General features: G+C 33.7%; 1 protein-coding gene across 3 annotated transcripts in view; it reads left to right on the top strand.

Annotated features, from left to right (window-relative positions):
• Positions 1–11,195: 11,195 nt before the first annotated feature.
• Positions 11,196–21,115, top strand: part of LOC110018465 (mitochondrial pyruvate carrier 4) — a gene marked incomplete at its 3' end in the record, with an annotated part of 30,272 nt that continues 20,352 nt past the window's right edge. The window contains 2 exon segments of one of the 3 annotated variants that reach the window (XM_020715785.1): positions 11,196–11,319; positions 11,695–11,791. In XM_020715785.1, coding sequence (XP_020571444.1) covers positions 11,737–11,791 — 55 coding nt within the window. In that variant the 5' untranslated portion in view covers positions 11,196–11,319; positions 11,695–11,736. 3 annotated transcript variants of the gene reach the window in all.

Raw genomic sequence — 21,115 nt, 5'->3', positions numbered from 1 at the left:
TATATATATATATATATATATATATGTGACCTTTTTAAAATTTTATATTTTATGGTTTCATTATGCTCAATAATGGTGATGCTTTAATCAATAGAAAATATATTGGTATAAAAATATCAAAAGTTAAAGCTTTTGAGTGACATTAAAATGAAATTGTTGAAGAATATGTTCGTGTATAAATATTAATTGATCAACTCTTACTAAAAGTTTGTTTTCGGGTTGAGAATGAGTTTGATAATTGATGCACCTCGCCAGATTTTAGTCTCCTTAGGATCGCATGCTAACAAGTGGCATTATATATCTACGACTCCCATTTGCCTGTTGTTTCCCTCACAGTTGAGCATAGCCACAAAATACATTGCTTCTATCATAGAACCACATGGTTGAGAGCACTTTTGATGTGTAATATTTGATAAAAAGCTTTCATTTTAAAGAATTAAAAGGTATACTTATCGTACTTTTCAATGCTAACAATTATAGAGTATAGTAGGTTGGAGATAAAAGGATACTCTTGGGTTCAAAAATGAATAAGAATTTCATTTTATATTACTTTTTATTCAATGTTGCTTTTGTATTAACTCTCCTATAATTTCAATCCATCCACATGATTATGTTAATGGATTTGAAGCAATAGAGTGGAAAATTTTAACATGATCCAAGCCTCATTTGAATTTGATTTGAATAAAGTTCACTTTTTTATAGCATCTTTGTGCATTGTTTGAACTTCGATCAAACTAGTTTTAAAGTTAATCACCATGTTATATGTTTGAAATATAACGTGCGAACTTTGTTTGAATAAGTTTCAAAAAATGAATATTATGTTCAAATCTTATTCACATTTTTAACTCTCTTACTATCTTTTTTCTATTATAACCTAGAATTGGTGGCGAAGCAATAGAGTGGAAAATTTTAACATGATCCAAGCCTCATTTGAATTTGATTTGAATAAAGTTCACTTTTTTATAGCATCTTTGTGCATTGTTTGAACTTCGATCAAATTAGTTTTAAAGTTAATCACCATGTTATATGTTTGAAATATAACGTGCGAACTTTGTTTGAATAAGGTTCAAAAAATGAATATTATGTTCAAATTTTATTCACATTTTAAACTCTCTTACTATCTTTTTTTCTATTATAACCTAGAATTGGTGGTGTTCGATGAGACAATTACTACATTTTGGCAAATGAAGGAAAAAGTATGAAAACTAACATTTGATTTGCTTGAAAGGGTTTGCTTTTAACCATTATAGTAAATATCATTTGAGGTCACAAAGAAATATTGCTTGGAAGATAGTGATAGCGCTTAAGGGTGCAAGTGAGCCATACTAACCCAAATTTTACTTATTAACATGCTCAAAAGTTAAGTTATTATGTAGCAAAATCAAATATAAGCATGCATATAGTATGTATATTATACAAGATTAAGTTCAAGATCATCCAAATTGGCTAGTTGAATTGCACAATTGCTTGATTAATTCTTGGTCTACACACTCTTATAGTAGAGATCACTGCAACACCACTTTACGCACTCTTATTCATTAAAGGCCATATAGACCATTACTACATTATCTGGTGAGCTCCTATCATAGCCTTCTTGATAAGGCTTTTGCATCAAGTATTGATGTTAAATCTTCTCCAACAAGTTTCCATTGCTACCTGCTCTATCCAAATCCCACTCTATAGGTCTCTTTGTGGTATTTTCCAAGTAAAGTGGAGCACCAAACACCATAGAATATCTTTGTCAAACCCCAAATGATTGCTAACCATCTACAAGTATTGTATGCAAAGGGCAACTGCCAACTAATGACATTAATAAATCCAACAAAGAAGGAAACCAACTTCCTACATGCATTAACGGTTACCACATTGTCATCATAGCCAAATATATGCATGCACATTACAAACAAAATAAGGATATTATTTAAAAAAAATTGGATACTCTTTTTTCTTAAATTATTGATAAATTCATAAACTTATATGTGATACTGATTGAAACACATGTTAACACATGTATTTGATGAGTATAACTTCAAAGACCTATATAAATAAGCATCAGTCAACACGATTCCCCTAATATACTTGGGGGATAGAATAATAAAAAAGAATAAGAGAAACATATATATAATATATATAAGCATATAATCATTGAGAAACTAAAAAAAAAGGTTCTACTTAACTGTAAATAAATAAGCATATCATCGCCTCCAGTATTCATGAAGGTCTAATATCTAATGTCACGATTAATAAACTAATTACATTATGGAGAATTTAACTCTAGCTCAGATATGTCCAATCAACCCAATATATGCATACATTTGACGCATTAAAAGAACCACTAGTATGTACAAGTGAACAAGCAACGAGTAAGCGTAGTACCAGCATCCAACAACTAAATGGAAAACTATAATGGGGGAAGGGCTAAATTTGATGGTAAATCATGAAGATATGAAATTATAGTTACCAATTAGGTTCTCGTCGTCATTTCTATCATCATTTTTTCTAAAATAATTAATAAAAGGACAGGTTATAACTATATAATCGAAGCGACTAAAAGCTTGCAAACTTCCAAAAAAATTGTCAATAATTAAAATGAAACACAGTTTAACTTTCATAACAAAACATAATAAAAGTTGGAAGCTAACATAATTTTCATATTTGAAGTTAATGATATCTCTTTTTCTCCTTCTTATTCTGCAGAATAAAATACAATTTTTAATTTTTTTTCTAATTGATTAAATTTATAATATTCATGTTGATAAAATAAATTACTTACATTTATTCTTCCCTTTATACCAAATAAATTATGGTAATAATCAACCCACATAATAATAGTTACATATTATCTATTAAAAAAGCAGTTCTTATAGGAAGGGAAAGAAAATCACATGATCTTCTCGATAAAATGTAGCATTCCTATTTGTTTATTTTCTACAAATATAAATAATCAAAATGAACAGTTGAATTCTCATCTCAACGAAGAAACCATCATCCAAGTACACATCATTAATAGGAGAAAAATGTTGAAATACTTTGAAAAAATTAAAGCTAAGTATATGCAAATTTAATTCTAAGCAGAAAGTAAATGTAGATTTTCTAACTTAACACTATTAAAAAGAGTTCAAATGACATGTAAAAGATCTTTCCCTTTATAAAGAGATCATAATAAATGTAGAATTTTAATATTTAAAAATATAAAATGTTGTGTTGTGACAAATAGGAGCATACCCATTCTTTGCCCCCTTTCGATGGATGTAAAGAACATTGGCTAATCTTAAATTTGTTCTCGATTGTATAGTAGTGCTGAGTAGATTTCTGTCTCTCACCTTTCATATTTCCCACTATGCCCTCTCTATAGGACCTACCAGGGGCCCAGGTACCAAACTTAATTCTAAGCAGAAAGTAAATGTAGATTTTCTAACTTAACACTATTAAAAAGAGTTCAAATGACATGTAAAAGATCTTTCCCTTTATAAAGAGATCATAATAAATGTAGAATTTTAATATTTAAAAATATAAAATGTTGTGTTGTGACAAATAGGAGCATACCCATTCTTTGCCCCCTTTCGATGGATGTAAAGAACATTGGCTAATCTTAAATTTGTTCTCGATTGTATAGTAGTGCTGTAGGGCTGAGTAGATTTCTGTCTCTCACCTTTCATATTCCCCACTATGCCCTCTCTATAGGACCTACCAGGGGCTCGGGTACCAAACTCAAGGTCGAATTGACAAAAGAATCTAGTCTGTCACTCTAAAAATATCAATTCTACACCCATCAAAACTTATCTTCCTATCTATTTGCGCTAACCAATAAGCTGAGTCGATCTCCCATCCTAAAGTTTAACGTGGTATTTGATACACCTAAAATATATAGTGTTTTTAGACATATTTTTATACCTATTTTTGAGATATTACGCTTTAATGGAAGGTATTTTTGTGTTTTTTCTTGCAGATATAAGTGAAAATGAAAAAAAAATGCTTAAAGGAGTGAAAGAGGATCAAATTTGGAGCAAAAAGACAAAAAATTGTGCAAAAAAGTTTTGGCACCTAAGCGCCAGATCCGGCGCTTAAGCGCCGGTTAAACAGAGAAGGCCGCACCTAAGTGCCGAGATCCCGCTCTTAAGCGTCAGTGACAGTTACTAGACGAGTAAAATCAATTTTCACGAATTTTGAAGAGGTTTTTCAGTCACTCATTGGCTTAATAAGTGGTTGTAACCACCATGGACGAAAATTATCATGAAAGGATGCGTCTCTTAGACAAATACATCAAATTAAGACACATTTTAAAGAGATCTCAAGGCACCTCTTGGAAAACTATAAATGAAAGAAGAGAGGACTTAGAAAAGAGTCTTGAAAATATTGGCAAATTTTAAAAGTTCTTCTCTGGGGAGTTAGTTCGGAGAGATTTTCAGAGACCACTTATTATTTACTTTATCATTTTTGTTATTTTGTTTTGAGTGATTGTAAAAGAGAAGAGTTTCAAAGGAACTTCAAGAATTTGGTGGAGGACTTGAGATAAGTTTTTATCTTTTTGTTTTAAACTACTTTTTATTTTAATCGAGACTTATTGTTGGTTTGACAATGATTTCTTCTTTTAAACTAAAATGTGGTTTTATTTTCTCCATGAATTTTGAGTAGTTTTCTTTATCTTATCCATGCACGTCATTTACTGCTTGATTTGGACAATCCAGATGTTAAATTTTGTTGTGAGAACATGTAAGAAATAGATGGTATTGTCTCAGTCAATAATTGGAAAGAATCATGTGATGTTGTATGAATGAGAATGTAGTTCATATGATTGAGTTCAAATAAATAGGGAAATATTCATTGATGGGTGTAGAGTTAGAGGACTTTAAAGTGACAGGTTAAAGCCCCCAACTTGGTTTATTGTTTTAGCTTCTGATGCGAGAATGTTAGCACCCAGGTGGAGGGAATTGAGGGAACTATAGAGTGAGAGATAGTATCTTCCCTGAGATGACGGTCTTTATAGCATCTCTAGTAAGGGTAAAGAATATTATTATTCTTATTTGGCATAACACAGTTTGCATACTTCCACAACAGAATTTTTATACTTATTACTGATTCATGATAAGAAGAAATATATTTTCATATTAAATACTTTTCTTCTACAAAAACTTTAATTATCTTTTTAAGTTGTTACTGTTTCGTTAAAATATCAAAAATACCAAAAATATTTAAATTTTAAATTCCTGGAAAAATCAGTTTTAGTTTAAATAATTATCTTTTTAAAAATAGAAAAACTTTCTAAAAAGTGCATATTTCATAATCTTCCCTTTGGGTTTGATATTCAAGTCTTAATCAAAAAGTCCTATATTACTTGATAATGATACGTATACTTGCGTAGTATCTCAATATAAATATATATAAATTAAAAAGTTAAATTCTTATTTTTTTTCAGGATCAAGTTTTTGATTTTGTTGCAAAATAAAGAAATATAAGTGAAAAATACCATCAGAACTATTGTTATACTGTGCATAAGCATTAAGTCGGGATCAGTACTCACAAGTTGGTTGAAATCATAGTCCTTCGGGGTTATTATGTTTCACGATGAATTTTAATTTCACAAGTGACTAGTTTGCAAAGTCAATGAAGAATTGTTGAAAATACAATCACAAAATTTAAAATAAAAAAATTCTTCAAATCATTCTCATCCTAGATGATTAATTTTCATAGCAAGGAGAAAGAAGGAAAACTACTCATAATTCATGGAGATAACACAAAAACACATAGATTTGTATTGAAGATCTAGTTTACACAAGAAAGTATAACTTGAACAAAAATACAAAACACTCATCTTAGGTTTATATACAAACAAATCCTGAAGTCCCTTTGAATCAATCCTCAAACTCTTCTCAAAAGAAAACAATACTAAGACTCTATTCTAGGTGAGCATTTTCTCTTCTTTTCTCTTTAAACTCCATTTCATCTATTTGAAACAAAAAATATGCAAGGTATTTTTCATTAAATTGTAATATCATTAAGAATATACATAAAGTGAGCATTAAATGTATATTTAAAACATGTCATTTTTAGGTGTTTTAGGTATGGCCGAACGATGAAGGATGGTCAATCGATATGATCGAGTTGGTGGGTGTCAAACGATTGAATAGAACGAAGATAATCGATCGGGTTGGGGTGTGCGACCGATCAAAAAAGGATGGTCAATCAATACGATTAGGGCGGTGGAGGCTGATCGATACTATCAGGCTGGTAGAGTTCGACCAATCGAATGAATCAATATCAACTTCATTCTCTAACTAGACAACAATGGCTGAAATTTGAAACATCCTTTCTCATTAGACATTGACCATCTTCAATACATTCAATTAATCTTCAGTTCATTGAAGATAGTTGATCAACTCGGGTTGTGCGACCAATCAACAAAGGATGATTGATCAATACGATCGGGCTGGTGGCAGAAATCAATTGAATGTATTGAAGATGGTCAATTGGGCTGGGTTGTGTGGCAATCAACAAAGGATGTTCAACCGATAAGATCGAGTGGGTGATGACTGATTGATCGAATGGACCGAAGGTGATTGATTAGGGTGGGGTGCATGGCTTATCAATGAAGGATGGTCAATCTATACGATCATGTTGGTGGCGCTCGATTGATCGAATGAACTGAAGATGATCGATTGGGCAAGGGTGTGCTATTGATCAAAGAAGGATGATTGATCGATATGATAAAGCCGATGGCAGCCGATCGACCGAATAAACTGGAGATGGTCGATCGAGTCGGGTTATGCAGTCGATCAATGAAGGATGGTTTGTCGATAATATCAGGTGGGTGGTGACCGATTAATCGAATGGATTGAAGATGGTCGATTGGGAAGATTGGGAAAGTGGCAGCCGATGGATCGAGTCGAAAGAAAGAGAGTGTTGATCGAGCCAGTGGAGGTGGTTGATCGATAACACATGCAAATATTGATGTTTTTAATGCATATATATTTTTTTCAAATTCATGTGGTGCACACAATAGAAATGCAAACACAAGCAATTAGAGGCCCCCATTAGATCCAACGATGAATCATGCTTGTCCTAACAAACTCATGTGAAACCTAAGGTGAGTGATGGAGAGGTGTACCGACATCATATTGCACAAGGCAACATGAAGCCCACCTCTGTTTGCATGGCACTAAGTGGGGAATCCATTGAAAGAGGGGTTTTCATGACTGAGAAGACGATGATCAAAGGAATGCCTTCATCTTTTCAGCCAATGGATTTCAAATTTCCATCTGATTGAAATCATCAAAGCAAACGGTGAGATTAGTACAACCCCGGCCTTTGGACTTTGGGCTAGAAATAAAATGGGTGGGTTTTACTCTTTGAATTTGTTGGGGAAAACAAAAAGGACCTAATCTTATGGGTCTTCCTCTAAGGGCACAAAAATCCTAACCTAACTCCTCCAACATCTAGGCCTAGGGACTCTAAAGATGAAAATAGCGAGAGTTCAAGAGATCTCACAGACACGGTGGTTAATGAATCATTTTTTGGAATTATCCAAGCTCCTTTAAGGTGGGGATGACGAAGCCGAATTCCTTCTTCAAGATAGTGAAGAACCTCTCCTCGTCGGAGAGAATTACACGGTCAGACTTCTCCTTCTCCAAATTGATGAACAAGCTCTCCGCACTAAAGAGAATGAAGAGATTACGAGAGTTCTCCTTCTCCAAAGCTAGGAAGAGGATCTCCTGGGCTCAACTCGCAGGGAGCGCTGAAGAGGAAGAAGGTGACAGTGGAAGTGAAGAAAAACAAGAAGAAGAAGGGGAGGAAGATGGAAGAAATCTTTTCCCTAACCTACTCTATGAGGAAGATGAAAAAACTTCCCCTTCAAGCTCTCTTCAAAATCTTCATCCCATAGAACATATCCCTTGGTTCAAAACCACCTTGCCTTTTTAAAATGGGCTTAGGTTACCCCCATACTATTTTTGGGTGAAGGACTAGACAAAAGCACTAACCGGTGGTCCTAGAGGCACCATCAGTAGAAATATGGGGATCAAATGGAAAAAAAATCATGAAACAAGTTGCCCCGGTGTGGCCATGCTAAGTCGAGCTTGCTCACGCCGCTGTAACAAGTGTCGCAGATGGGGGGTTGGAGTGGCCACACCCGAGACTTGGCGTAGTTACATCGAGCACTTTGTCTGGAAGGCGTGGTCACGCCACCTTCGAGTATGGTCATGCCGGTTGAGGGACCTGAGCACCTCTCTGGGATTTAGGCGTGGTCACACTAGTTTTTGGGTAGTCACACTACTATTTGGGCGTGCCCACACCCAATTTAGGCGTAGTCACGCCGGTCCCCACATAAATTGGGCTTTCTGAAAAGTTTCTTCAAAGGGGTTTCAGGCCTCATGAGAACTTAGGAAGACCTGATATGAGCAAGACATGATCCTCGACCAGCTAGAGAGGTCATAAATGCGTCCTGAAAGCCTGAGAAGATGCTCCATATACATGTTACCGAATAAAAATGGTACTGGTGTGAAATACGTCAGTTTGGGCCTTAGGATCAGGGCATAAACACCTATGGAATAATCTCGTTGACGGTTTGCATCGTGAGAATGTCTGTATCAGCAAGACACAGACCTCCATGACATACAAACGAACGTCAACGTGGAGGACACCGCATGTGATGCCAACCTGTCAATGATCGCTTCAGGGCATGATTGTGGCGGTGCAAGACCCTACCATGCCTGAAGCATTCAGTTAAATGTCCCATGGGTTCTTTGAGTCACGGTATGCCATGTATGATCCTAATACGGTTCCGTATCACTCAGAAAGGATGTTCCGCATGTATTACATAAAAAATGGATATCAACAATTATATAATTTAAGATCTAATTTTAATATAGTTATCTTTTAAGCTTTAAAAAAATTGTAAGTAAAAAATGAATTAAATAATATAATCAGAATAAATGTTTAAAATTTATTTTTAAAAAATAATATTATTTTATGAAAATATTAATTACTAGTTTAATTTAAATTAATATAAATATATTTTTAAATCAAGTTTTGATCGAGTTTTTTCATGAGCATTAAATGAGTCTATTAGTGAGTTTTAAATGAGCTTTAATCGAGCTTATTCACGAGTATTTAATTGAGCTTTAATCGTTCAGAAGCTTATTTATAAATGAATCGAACAATGACTTGGGCATATTTCCTTATTTAAGTACAAAATATTTATGAAAAGGAATTAATTCGATTACTTACAAACAAATAGGAATGGGCTTTTATCACAGTAAGAGTAGTTTGTCACTCGATTCCTTTGTAACCATATAAACCCAAAAATTGTGCCAGATAGGTACAATTTTATTTAGATTAATTTTTTTGATTAAATTAATTTCAATACAAAATTAATTTAGCTTTAGAAATTTGCACTCTCCATTTGCGCGGGTGTGTATTTATGTATGTGTGTGTGTGTTGATGAGTGCTAGAAGATTCGTTCTGATAGAGTAATAGATTATTATTTTAGCGCTGTACGAAGATTCAATACACACTCAAATAAAATAAAATAAAAAACAATCAGCAGACACAAAAAAAAAAAAACTTTGGAAAACCCAAAATAAAAAACAATCAGCAGACACAAAAAAAAAAAACTTGGAAAACCCAAAAAAAAAAAAACTTGATGATTGCGTGGATAAACTTGACAGAAGAAGTAAGCGGTGACTGCCAATGGTGATGGTCGGCAACATTCGACAGCGATCGAAAACTACTGGTTGATAGCGGTCGACAACGATGTGATGTTGGACATCAACTCCTTCTCGTTTGAGAGATGTGAGACTATTTATAAAGTCCTTGTAGCAATTAATAATAATATATAAACCACTCCGATCGGATGACCCACAGAGTTGTCAATCTCATCTAGCCGGTCTGTTTGACTGTGTTGAAACTTCCGGATGATTTGTAGCATAATTTGAATATTTTTTTTGTTCAAAAGATTATTTTCATGCATGATGATGATAATCTGTAAGAGGGGCATATATATGTGCATATATATATATATATATATGTATATATATATACATATATATATACATATATATATACATATATATATACCACAAGTCGTGGCCTGTTGATTGGCGGGGTTCACTGTAAGTCCCCTCAGGTCATGAGTTCAATCCCCAGTGGCGCTGGGTTCTCGAATATTTAGGCACATGACGTAGACTCTCATCATAGAATAAATATTATACCAGGACTTCACATGCAGAGCTGTTAGCAGAGTCCAGACTCACACTGACACGTGGAAGGCCGCCCTACCTACATAAAAAATGAAAAAAATAATGAAAATGCCCGAACTGGCCCAACCGATGCGTTATAGAAATATTCAAATGTATAAAAATATTCTTCCGCGTTATTCTAAATATTTTTTGCGTTATGTGTTATTAGGGGGTATAAGAATATTGCGTTATTCTAAATATTTTTTGCGTTATGTGTTATTTTTTGCGTTATTCTAAATATTCTCCCCCACACAATAACATATAATAACACATAATAACACAATTATACACTCCCTAGCCAGCGGTATAACACGTTGGGAATATTCCATACGTGTTATACCGCAGACTGGAGGAGTGTTATAGGGCGGCTGCATAACTCGTGGGGCGGCCTTATAACCTGCGGTATAATTCGCAGAGAATATTACTCACGTGTTATACCGTGAGATAGAGAGTGTATAATTGTGTTATTACATATTATTAGTTTGTTATTAGTGTGTTATATAACAAAAATAATTTATTTAGATGTCATAATTTATATTTATTAATAACTTATAATTATTTAATGCGTTATTGATGGTTTAGGAATATTTCCTGTTATAGGAATATTCACTCGCGTTATTCTGAATATATTTTTAGTTATTCATGTACTATTTAATGTGTTATTGATGCGTTGTTCATAATAACATGAGAAAATATTCCTATAACAAGATGACAAGAATAAATAACGCAAAAATATTTGCTTATGCTTTGTAACGCATCGTTCGTGCCGGGTCGCACTTTATTTATTTATTTTTCATTTTTTATGTATGTGAGCCGACCTTCCACGTGTCTGCACGAGATTAAACTCCGCAAGTAGCTTTGCATGTGAAGTTTTGATGTAATAATTTTCTCTTTAGGGGCCTAAGGCATTGGAAATTCGTATTTGGGCTTCTCCCTATATATATATTTATTATTAAAATTAAAATCCGTAATCTTCTTTCTCCCCCAAAATCCGAACTTTTTTTTTATGGCAAGGAAGCAAGGAAGTCGCGACTGTTGATCGCTTCAGAAGGTGTCGACGCGAGCAGCTCCCTGTGAAGAAGAAAAGGTATTCGTGCAACTGCGAATTTATGTTAAATCCGGCCAATGCTAGGGTTTAATTAATCCAGGTTTTAAGGCAAAACGGAGGATAGAGGGGATTTTAGATTCTGTGGCTCAATTCCCGCTGTAAAAAATAGCTTATTATCTCAACATCTTTCCCTTAAATAATTTCTATGTTGGAAATTGAAAGCCTGGGATCTGCAAACTGGTTAGAATCAATTGTTACGGGTTCGAGTGACAAGTATTGAGCTAGTATCAATGGTTGACCAAGCTATCCTTTAGTAGCTTTCCTTAAGTATTAATACTGATGCAACGATGTTATTTTCTTTTCGGAGTTTAATGGTTTGTTAGATTTCGATGCTTTGTTTTTACTCTAAGGCAGAGACGTGGGATTGGCAAATTGACGGAGTCATAAAGTGTTTCTATGGCAGCATCAAAGCTTCAAGCTCTTTGGAACCATCCAGCTGGCCCCAAAACTAGTAAGCTTTCATTATCGTCATTAACCTTATTTAGAGATACTCACTCGTCTTTCATTCTAGTCTAGTTCCCTTTATCAGTTTAGGAAACCAGATGAGATGCACTGCACTAGCTGGGATTAACTTGACGGAGATGTTTATGTGATCTAATTTGCAAGCTTTAGGCTTGCAACAAGGCAGAAGGTTGCCCTGTTAAGTGGCTTGTCATTTCAGCGACTCAACTTTGACAAGTTCCGTTTTTTAACATTTTTTTTTAACGCAACAGAGAGTTGCTTTCAATTATCAAGAAAGTTAGAAGTTACTTGTGGAGTTTTGAAGAACCAATGGTTTTACTTTCTTAGTTAACCCCCTTTTCCAGAATTGAGCTTTGAAGAATCAATGGCTTTACTTTCATATTTTGAAAATATGAAAAGTTTATGATGAATATGTGTAGGAACACAAGATCAACAACATTGAACAGGAACACCACGACTAAACTCTCTTTTCTAGCTGCATGTGCTAATCACTGAAAGAAGTACGACAAAAAAAAAAAAAATTTTTTTTTTTCTATTTTTTATTTTTTATTTAACCTCCTCAATGAATGTATTATGCGGATCAAAATATGTTTATCATAACTTGCTACATTTCAGTCAATTTGTAAATTTTATTTTTTCTATGTTATGTCTATTTGCTTGAGTTTGGGAGATTGAAGGTTAAGTAGAGAGCATGTTCTTTCGAACTATTCCTTTTATTTAGAAAGGTTAACCAAAAATTTGGAAAAGTAGCAATGCATTACAACCTGTGTTCATCATCATCATCATAGCTCTGCATCAAAATTTTAAATCAATGTTATCATGATTACTTATAATTTCAAAGCAAAGATGATAAATCATGTTGTAGCTGACCCTTTCATTGGGAAAATTCAACATGTGCTTTAATTTTAAGTCCATCCCACCTTCTATACAAGGCCTTAAAATCTCATATTAAAGCAAAGTAAAAAATAAAAGGGAAAGCAACTTAAAACCCTTTATAAAATTTGACTGTTTGGTCACTGATTTTGATCTAAATATTTAATTGCTATTGGGACCACTATAATCCTTGCTAGAAACCATTATGAAGGAATTGATGTATTTCCCTTTTTTTTATACATAACCGAATGTTATACTTACTTTTGATCATTTTTTAAATGAATTAACTACAGTTGCTTATTGTGGATTTGTGTGGAGTGGCATGGTGGCTAATCTACAATATTGGTGGCTTTAGGCCTGATCCAAACTCATGAGCTTTGTTGAGTTAAATATTTCATTTTTTCGTGCTTTTATTTCATCCTCCTCTCCTTATTTTGGTTCTACACATTCATCTTGAACCCTTTTCACCTCCTAAAATTCATTTATATTCTTAAAATCATCTCACAACCTCCCAAGGACATCCACCCTATCCTTTCCCCTTCATCCGTAAGCCCTCTCGGCTTTCACCGTTCCAAGCAACATTGAAGTCAATTCCAACATATCTCTTCTAAAATCCTTATACCTATTACAGCCCTCTCAATTGTTGGCCTAATCTTCTACAAGTCATATCCAAGCCTGCTTTATCCCTTCAAGCTAGCTCTTGAACACTTTATTTATTCCCATAAATTATCCATCCCTATTTCATTCCAAACCCTCTTTGCCCTTGCTATTTGTCTCAGGATATGGTTAGCTCCACATCTACATGCATGAATAATCAACTCGTCCTTCTTAATAGACTAGCTCATCATCTTCCTCCTATTATTGAAGATGTTCATGGCCATATTATTGAACAACCTTATGATTTTGATGGTTTATTTTAAGATCAATATTTATGTGGATTGGAGATTTTAAACTCTATATGGCAGGTGGGGTAGAAACAAGAAAAATGTTATTTTCATTCCCCAATATCCACCAAGCTTCGAGCAAGGAGCTGTAAATAAGGATATATGTAATTCTTAGTTTCAATTGGAGGACGCTATCATTGTATCTTGAATTGTATTTTGAGACTTTTACTTTTCACATAGAATTTTTGACATTGTTCCCTTTATTGTATTCATTCTACTAATTGGTTATAAAATTATTATTTAGTGCAAAAAAAAGAAAAAAAAGAAAAAAAGCCTTCCCACTTCCATCATATGTAATCACAAAGAGTATGCCTTCATGATCTTGATATTCCAATAGCTACATCAAGAAGTTTTTCAATGTTCAAAACTTTTGTTCCATTTTGGCTTACTTGTTTCATCTTAATTCGATCAAAACAATTTATGTGCTTAGTGCAATATGTTTTTTAATTACATTAAGCATAAAAGATCTACATGCTGATGTGGTTGATACCACTTCAACCAATTTTTCTATTAGTCCAAGGTTTTTATTTGTAAGGTTTTTGCCATTTGTTTTAATTCATCATGTAGTATTCTGCTGATGTTTATTTTTCTTTTCACATTTTTTGTGTTTGTTGTTATTTCTTGAATTTGTAACAGTAATATGATAGCTAAAACAATATTTGAATGAGATGCAAACTCACAACCAAGAGGACACCATTCTTCTTTTCATTAATCTATGGTGTTATACAACACTTACACACTTTGTGTGTGTCATGTCTTGTTGTGCTCACAACTGCTTTTTTGTAGGGTGTTATATTGAGTTCTCGCTAGAGTAGGCTTGTTAGGCCCAGGACACATGAATCTTTCTATGACCTTCATTGATCCTTTTGGCCATTGATGTAGCTTTTTCTGGGTTCGTTGTTGGAGGGCTTTCATTTTATTTTCGGGTCCATGGGTAATCTTTGATGGTGATGCTACCTTATGATGTTGGTGTCACGTTTGCTCTTGGTCCCTCTGGCACCTATTGCAACATCATCGTTCAATCCTCTTCACTCACTTTGGTGGTAGAATTTTTGCCTCTCATGTTTGTAGCCATTCTTGTTCTCTTTTCAGTTTGTTGAAAACTGTTAGGTGATTTTTTTTTTTTTGTTTTATTATTTTTTTTTGGATTCCGCCTTTTTGTAAGATGATTTCTCCTAGAGCCTTGTTTAACTCTCAATGAGATCACCAACTCCTCAATTGACCACTTTGTTTCTAAGGCTTTTCTTATTTTTTTCACGCCAATGGTTCAGCCTCCTCTATCTCAACCGAATGTTGTTTGGGGTTCAATGTCACATGCGTTTTACTTCACTTAATAATGCTCCAATTTTTTTTCATCAAAATTAAATGATTTAACAAAGGAAGTAGCCTTCTCTTTTCCAAGAAAGTTTGCCTTCCATTTTTCCAATAAAGTGATTTTTGTTCTTGTTAGGCCGCTTGCTTTTCATTTATTGGCAAATTATTAATGAACCGTCATAGCTTAGAGGTAATTTGTATGTATTTGTCTTATTTACAAGTATTAGGTGATTATTCTGTTGGATTTATGGACCCTTGACATGTCCACATAATACTTTCTTTAAAAGAAAATTATATTTGATTTTTCTCACAACATTCATATTATATTATTTTCCTTTAGGTGGATATATCAAAATGCCCCATCTTTTGATTACTATAGAGAACCTCTATTCACTGTTTTTTAGATTTTTTTCTACGATTTTATTCACTATTTCGACTAGTCTTCCATTTTTTTGTTTCTATTTTTGGAAAACCTTTGTAGATGGTATAGTGATTGCTCGCTTTACCGAACATTGGTAAAAGGGATAGTGGAATTTGATATCACAAAATTTTCTCATATGGAGATGTTGATTAGGTTTTTCTTGTCTGGATATTGCCAAAAAAAAATAGCTGCTTCTCTTATTGTATGTTGGGCATAAATTTTCTGAAGCTTCATCATTAGTTGAGATATCTTAAATTTCAGTTATAGGACTTTCCACTTGATGCTTATAATAATTCTCCTGCGCTATTAGTGGAAGATCCTCCCTTAGCTGTTTAGGTCTATTCCTAGATTCTAGAGCCAAGATTAGTTTTCCTTTAGATTATGACTAAAATATCTATCCCTACTGATATTATTACCGAGAACATTCTGTTAGTTCTTGAAATGCCTCAGTTTCATCTCATTCGCAAAAAAAAAAAAGACTATTATTTGTCACCACAGGTTTTTGATTCTATTGGAGCATTCAAAATGTTGATTCCCTGATAGATAAAAGATTTTATTTTGTTTTTGCTAGAAGGGTTAGGAATAAGAATGAAATATATCATTACTTATTTTTCTTCACTGGGCTTCAAACTAGATGTAAATCCAAATAAATACTGAGTGATTTATAATTCATTGCAATTTTCTCTCTAGCATTTCTTGTTGAGTGCCATTGTTATTGTCATATGATTTTTTGGTTAATATATGTTATTTTTAAAAATATATGTATCTACAAAAGTTATATTTATATTTTTTATATGATAATCCCTGTTTGGATCCGGCCTTTTAATTTTTGATTCTATATGATATCATAAATCTCTATGAGGCATCTTTTTTGTGCTTTACCTCATATATGATTATGGGTGTTTTTGATGCGTTGTTGCATCTTTTTTGCGTTGTTGCATGCTCAAATCACTTTAGTTGATTTCCTTGACTTTGTGCTCAATAGGTGCTATTTATGTAGTCCCTAGTACAATTAATTTTACTCTATGTTTTACCTCACCTACATCTTATCTTTTCTATTTCTTCCTCACTCATTTTGGCTCCTAATGAATAATACTTTATCAACCAACACATTGCAATATAGCCTTACAATTCTAATTAGATTCTCTTATCATATAGACTGCTAATGCACCTCTTTATGTTCATTTTAAACAAATAGGCCGAACTCTAAATGTTATGTTCTTATGAAAAATATTCCTTTTCTTTAGTAAAATGACACTTTCACTTGTTTAGAATTATGATTTATTATAAATGTTTTTAACACGACCTGCCCTCTTCTTCGACATAATAGATCTGAAATACTTAAAACTATCATACCTAGGTATTATTTAGATCTTTTATCTATATTTATTGATAATTATTAATATCGGGCCCACTAAAATAACATATCATATACTTATACTGACCCAAAGTCACTTATCTTCTAAACATTTGCTTCATTGTTATAAATTTTTAATAATTTTAGCAATGGTCTCATCAATCAAATTAGTATATATAAATAATGTACACCAAGTACCTTATTTTTAAATATACTTTTAAGCATCTAGATAACTAATAAAAAATACAAATATAATAGTGATTCTTAGCATACCCTTAATTTGACAGAACTCTTTGACCACTTACAGACTACAGATGAAAAAATATTACTTTTAGTTTTGCTTTTTTTCTTGTGGAAGAAGTATAGATAAAAATAATTTACCTGATTTTGAGTATTTTTTTTTGCAATGAGCTGTATAGAATTTATCGAATAAAATTTAATGAGGTTAGAATTAAACAAATACATGCACACTTAAAAATGTGCACTTCCTATTTGTCCCTGTTAATATTTTATGGAAAAAAATAAGTAATTTAGCATTTATATTTTAGATATAAAAAGTTCTAAATATTTAAAATATTATTATATGCATTTAAACATTTTTATTGAGTTGTCGTCTCTACCTTTCTCTGTCTTTGCCCTATGCTTGGCCTGATTTATGCTAGGTTTAGATTTCTTTTGTCAATATTCTTTTCATCTCTCTTGTATTTCTATCGTTGCATTGTGTCATGTCCCATCATCATTTTAGTATATGAGCAAGTTTTGCTCCTTTGTCCCAATTTGTTTTGTGTTGATAATTTGTTTTCTACTATTTTCATGTTATCATGTTGTTTGTTCCTTTATAGTATTAAACAAATTATATTTTATCTTTTGGTGACTTATTAACTTTGTAGCGGAACATTCCTAAAACATGCATTGCAAATGGTTTTTTTTTTTAAACAATTTTTGCAACTTCCATATTTATTTTAATTTCTGTAAGATTTATTATTTGAAACCGTTTAGTACTTTGATGATAACCATAAGGTCCTCTTCGGTGGTGATATAGTCGTTGGCTAGTTCCAAGACCTCGCTAATGATCTTGGTTTGAGTAATTTCAGGTCGTACCTGAATCATTTGCTTTAGATTCGGTACGGGCTATGAGAAGCTCTAGGTTTTTCACTTCCAATATTTCCTTAATGTAAGCCCACAAGCTCTCATTCTCTCTCTGCTTGATCTGGGGAAGAGTCTTAGTATCTTTCCTTGGTTTCTTCTCGTCGGCGAAGTCCACCAAAAAGAGCCTTATGAATTTGTAGAAGGTTAAGATGATTCCATTTGGCAAGCTATTGAATCACCTGAGTGCGACCTCCTTTAGCATGGTCAGGAAAATTCTATACTTCATAGCGTCATTGATTTGCAGGACTCCCAACCGATAACTCGAAAGAAGCTAAATGGTCGACCGGGTTACTCCTCCACTTGTAAGGATCCAAATAAGGAATCCTTAGCTTCGCTGGGGGTATGGTATGTAGGATTCACCGGTAGAAAGCGCTGCCTGCAGTCGGCCGGATGGGTGCTCCCTGATTCGCCCGGTGCCTAATGATCGCCACACTATCCGCGAGTTGGGAGTCTCCCTGCCCTTCGGTTGGTCGATCGTTAGCTTGATCATTGGGCGCGGGCGAATTATCGCGAAGAACTCTTTGGGAGCGAGTTCCCTGAGATTTTCCTTCCAAAAGCGGAGGTTGATCGCCCCTCCGAGTCATCACCGCTGGCAGGGCTTCAAATTGGTCCATCATCCGCATGCGTAGTGCCTGGACCTCTTTCTGAATGTCTCGATGCACCGTCTTTCTATTAAATTCCATGGATGCTATGCCTCTCTGTGGGGTTTCTCTTTCGTAATTTGCTCCACTTCTCGTCTGGGGCATGTTCACGCTCACTGCACCAACTTTTATGATGTTGAATCCTAAATTATCTTTCGGAAATGCACACCATGAGAGGTAGAGCCAAGTGAAAGGGGGGGAAGAGAGACTTGAGCAGTTAGATAATTCTGAGTAGAGAAGTCGGGGAATAAAATCCCCTTTATTCATCTTCTTGCTCCATATATATACGAACCTATTTGTACAATTATAAAAAGGAGGGAATGGTTATGAAAACTACTCTTTATGCAAATAATGTGCTGATTTAATACTAATTTTGCATTACAATTTGAATGGAATATGACTGCTATCAGTTAATCGACATATTCTAGTTCAGTCGACCGAGGCGACCGGTCGCGTGGCGATCGCTCCTGCCGAGGTAAAGTCGGTCGACTAATTGTTGTCGGATGTCTTTGCAAGAAGTCTAAGTAGTTGGGACTGTATGCATGGTTTGTCATTAGATTCACCGACATTGTATGTCGGTCAACTCGATTGAGCAGTCGGATGTCAAATGGCTGATTCAGGTTATGCTCTTTTAGCCCGACGCTTCAATTATCCGGCCACCATCTTTGGCTGTTTGATTGTTTTGAGATTCTTGCAGACAGTTTTGGTGCATACAGAAAAATATCTGGCTGAAATTGCAAACAGGAGGTATTTGGGGGGAAATCACTATCCCGCAATCGTGGGAACTCAAATTTCCACTGTTCCACAGAAATCCTGAACCCATGAGAAGCCTCGCACTCCTGTCAATTCTAGCCCATATTTATAAAGATTTACTAAAGCCTAAGCTTCACCTAACTTGACCCTCAACATCCTCCATATTTGTTGGTTTTCGGCCAAAAGTGATAACTCATGTTAAAGTGATGCTTTTTTTCAGATGTGTTAAATTCGAACACCTCTTTCATTTGATCTTTCATCTTCTAGTACCTAATTAATTCTAATCCTAAACCCAAAGCTCTGCATGCTTTCTCCCTCTTACCCTAACTCTTTGCCCTAATCTCCTTAATAATTCCTAATTCCGAGACAAATACGACCATATCCCCAAATTCTTCAAGTCTTCTTCTATTTACCAAGCTTCACATAAATCTTGTCAGACTTCCTCTCCACATAGATTGCAAATTTTTTTCTTAAACAACCAAGCTTGAAAGATTAACAACTTCTATTCTTTCAGTATCTTCCATCTTATCTTATGATTGTCGTTTTTTTTTCACAGCATTCTTTACTATTGGTTATCATAATTGTTTAGCTCAGTGATTCCTATTCACCACTTGTTTCTATTGAGTATTTTGTGTGGTTTTAAACTTCTTTGTATGCCTTTTGGTTTAACTTTAATTCATGCTACCTTTGGTCTTACCCTTTTCTTTCCTAATACTTTGACGTTAATTTTATTAAATTGCATTTTTTTTTGTAAGATTAATATTTATAATATTTATTCTATTTTGTGGTGTTAAACTTTGGTAGGCATAATCTTATAATCTTTTCAAAGCTTTTTCTTTCATTCTGACTTGAAAATAATTTTTAATTACTTGTGCTTTCGATTTTGAAAGTAAGAAGAATTATTCTTTTTCATCTTTGATTATATGTTTTTCTTTTTCTATTACAAGATCATAAACTATCGTGAAATCAAGTATAGCTTTCCCCAACACATTTTTATCTCTAATTTCTTTCCACCGTGCATATTCATAGCCCATTCGACTAGTGCTTACATGTCTAATTAAATCATAACCAATAAATGTCCTCTATATTTATACATGCTTTGCAAATGATCTATCTATATTTTTCCCTAATTGACATTTGTAACTATCTTTTTATCTAGCTTGAGGAGCACATGCACTAGTTATATTTATCATGTCTTTACATATATTTAGTAAAATTACAATCACTTTGTTTATAATTATATTTACCATAACAAATTTTTCTTTCAATTTAATGGTGCTCAATGATAACACATGGATGTTCTTTTTTATTTGATTCTTTATATTATTTAAGGAGACAATTGATTAATGAAAAGAGCATTTTGTATATTAATTGAATTAGGGACTTGGACATATTAGATAGATTGAGACTTCAACTTTTTTTAAGGCTTAATAATTTAAATAGATGTGCAATCTCCTTCCCACTATAATAATTAAAAATTTAACAAACAATGTGAGTGCTTCACTTCTTATGTTGTTTATAAATGATATAGTTTATTTTTGTCAATTATGCATTTATAATTACTTCAGGGGCTATTTGGTTTGTTAAAAATGAAATGCAATGTAAAAGTTTTACAGAGCACTATCATTACCATGTATTTGAAATACTTTAGTTATTTTGTTCACTGTGAAATAAACGTAGGACTTTATTTTTTTATTTGGATTGAAGTAGACTGAAAACAATGTATTTCAAGATATATTTTTTTGTCTAGTGGCAGCGAGAAAGGGGGGTCTGCAGGCTTCTAGCGACGATGGGTTGGTGGACGACAAGAGGATGGCCGGCGGCTGACAGCAGACGATGGACAGCCGGCGGGTGACGACCG

The sequence above is a fragment of the Phalaenopsis equestris genome, unplaced genomic scaffold (assembly GCF_001263595.1).
Source record: "Phalaenopsis equestris unplaced genomic scaffold, ASM126359v1 Scaffold000022, whole genome shotgun sequence".
Lineage (NCBI taxonomy): Eukaryota > Viridiplantae > Streptophyta > Magnoliopsida > Asparagales > Orchidaceae > Phalaenopsis > Phalaenopsis equestris.
Note: the sequence above shows the minus strand (reverse complement) of the source record. Positions and strands in the feature narration are given on the sequence as shown.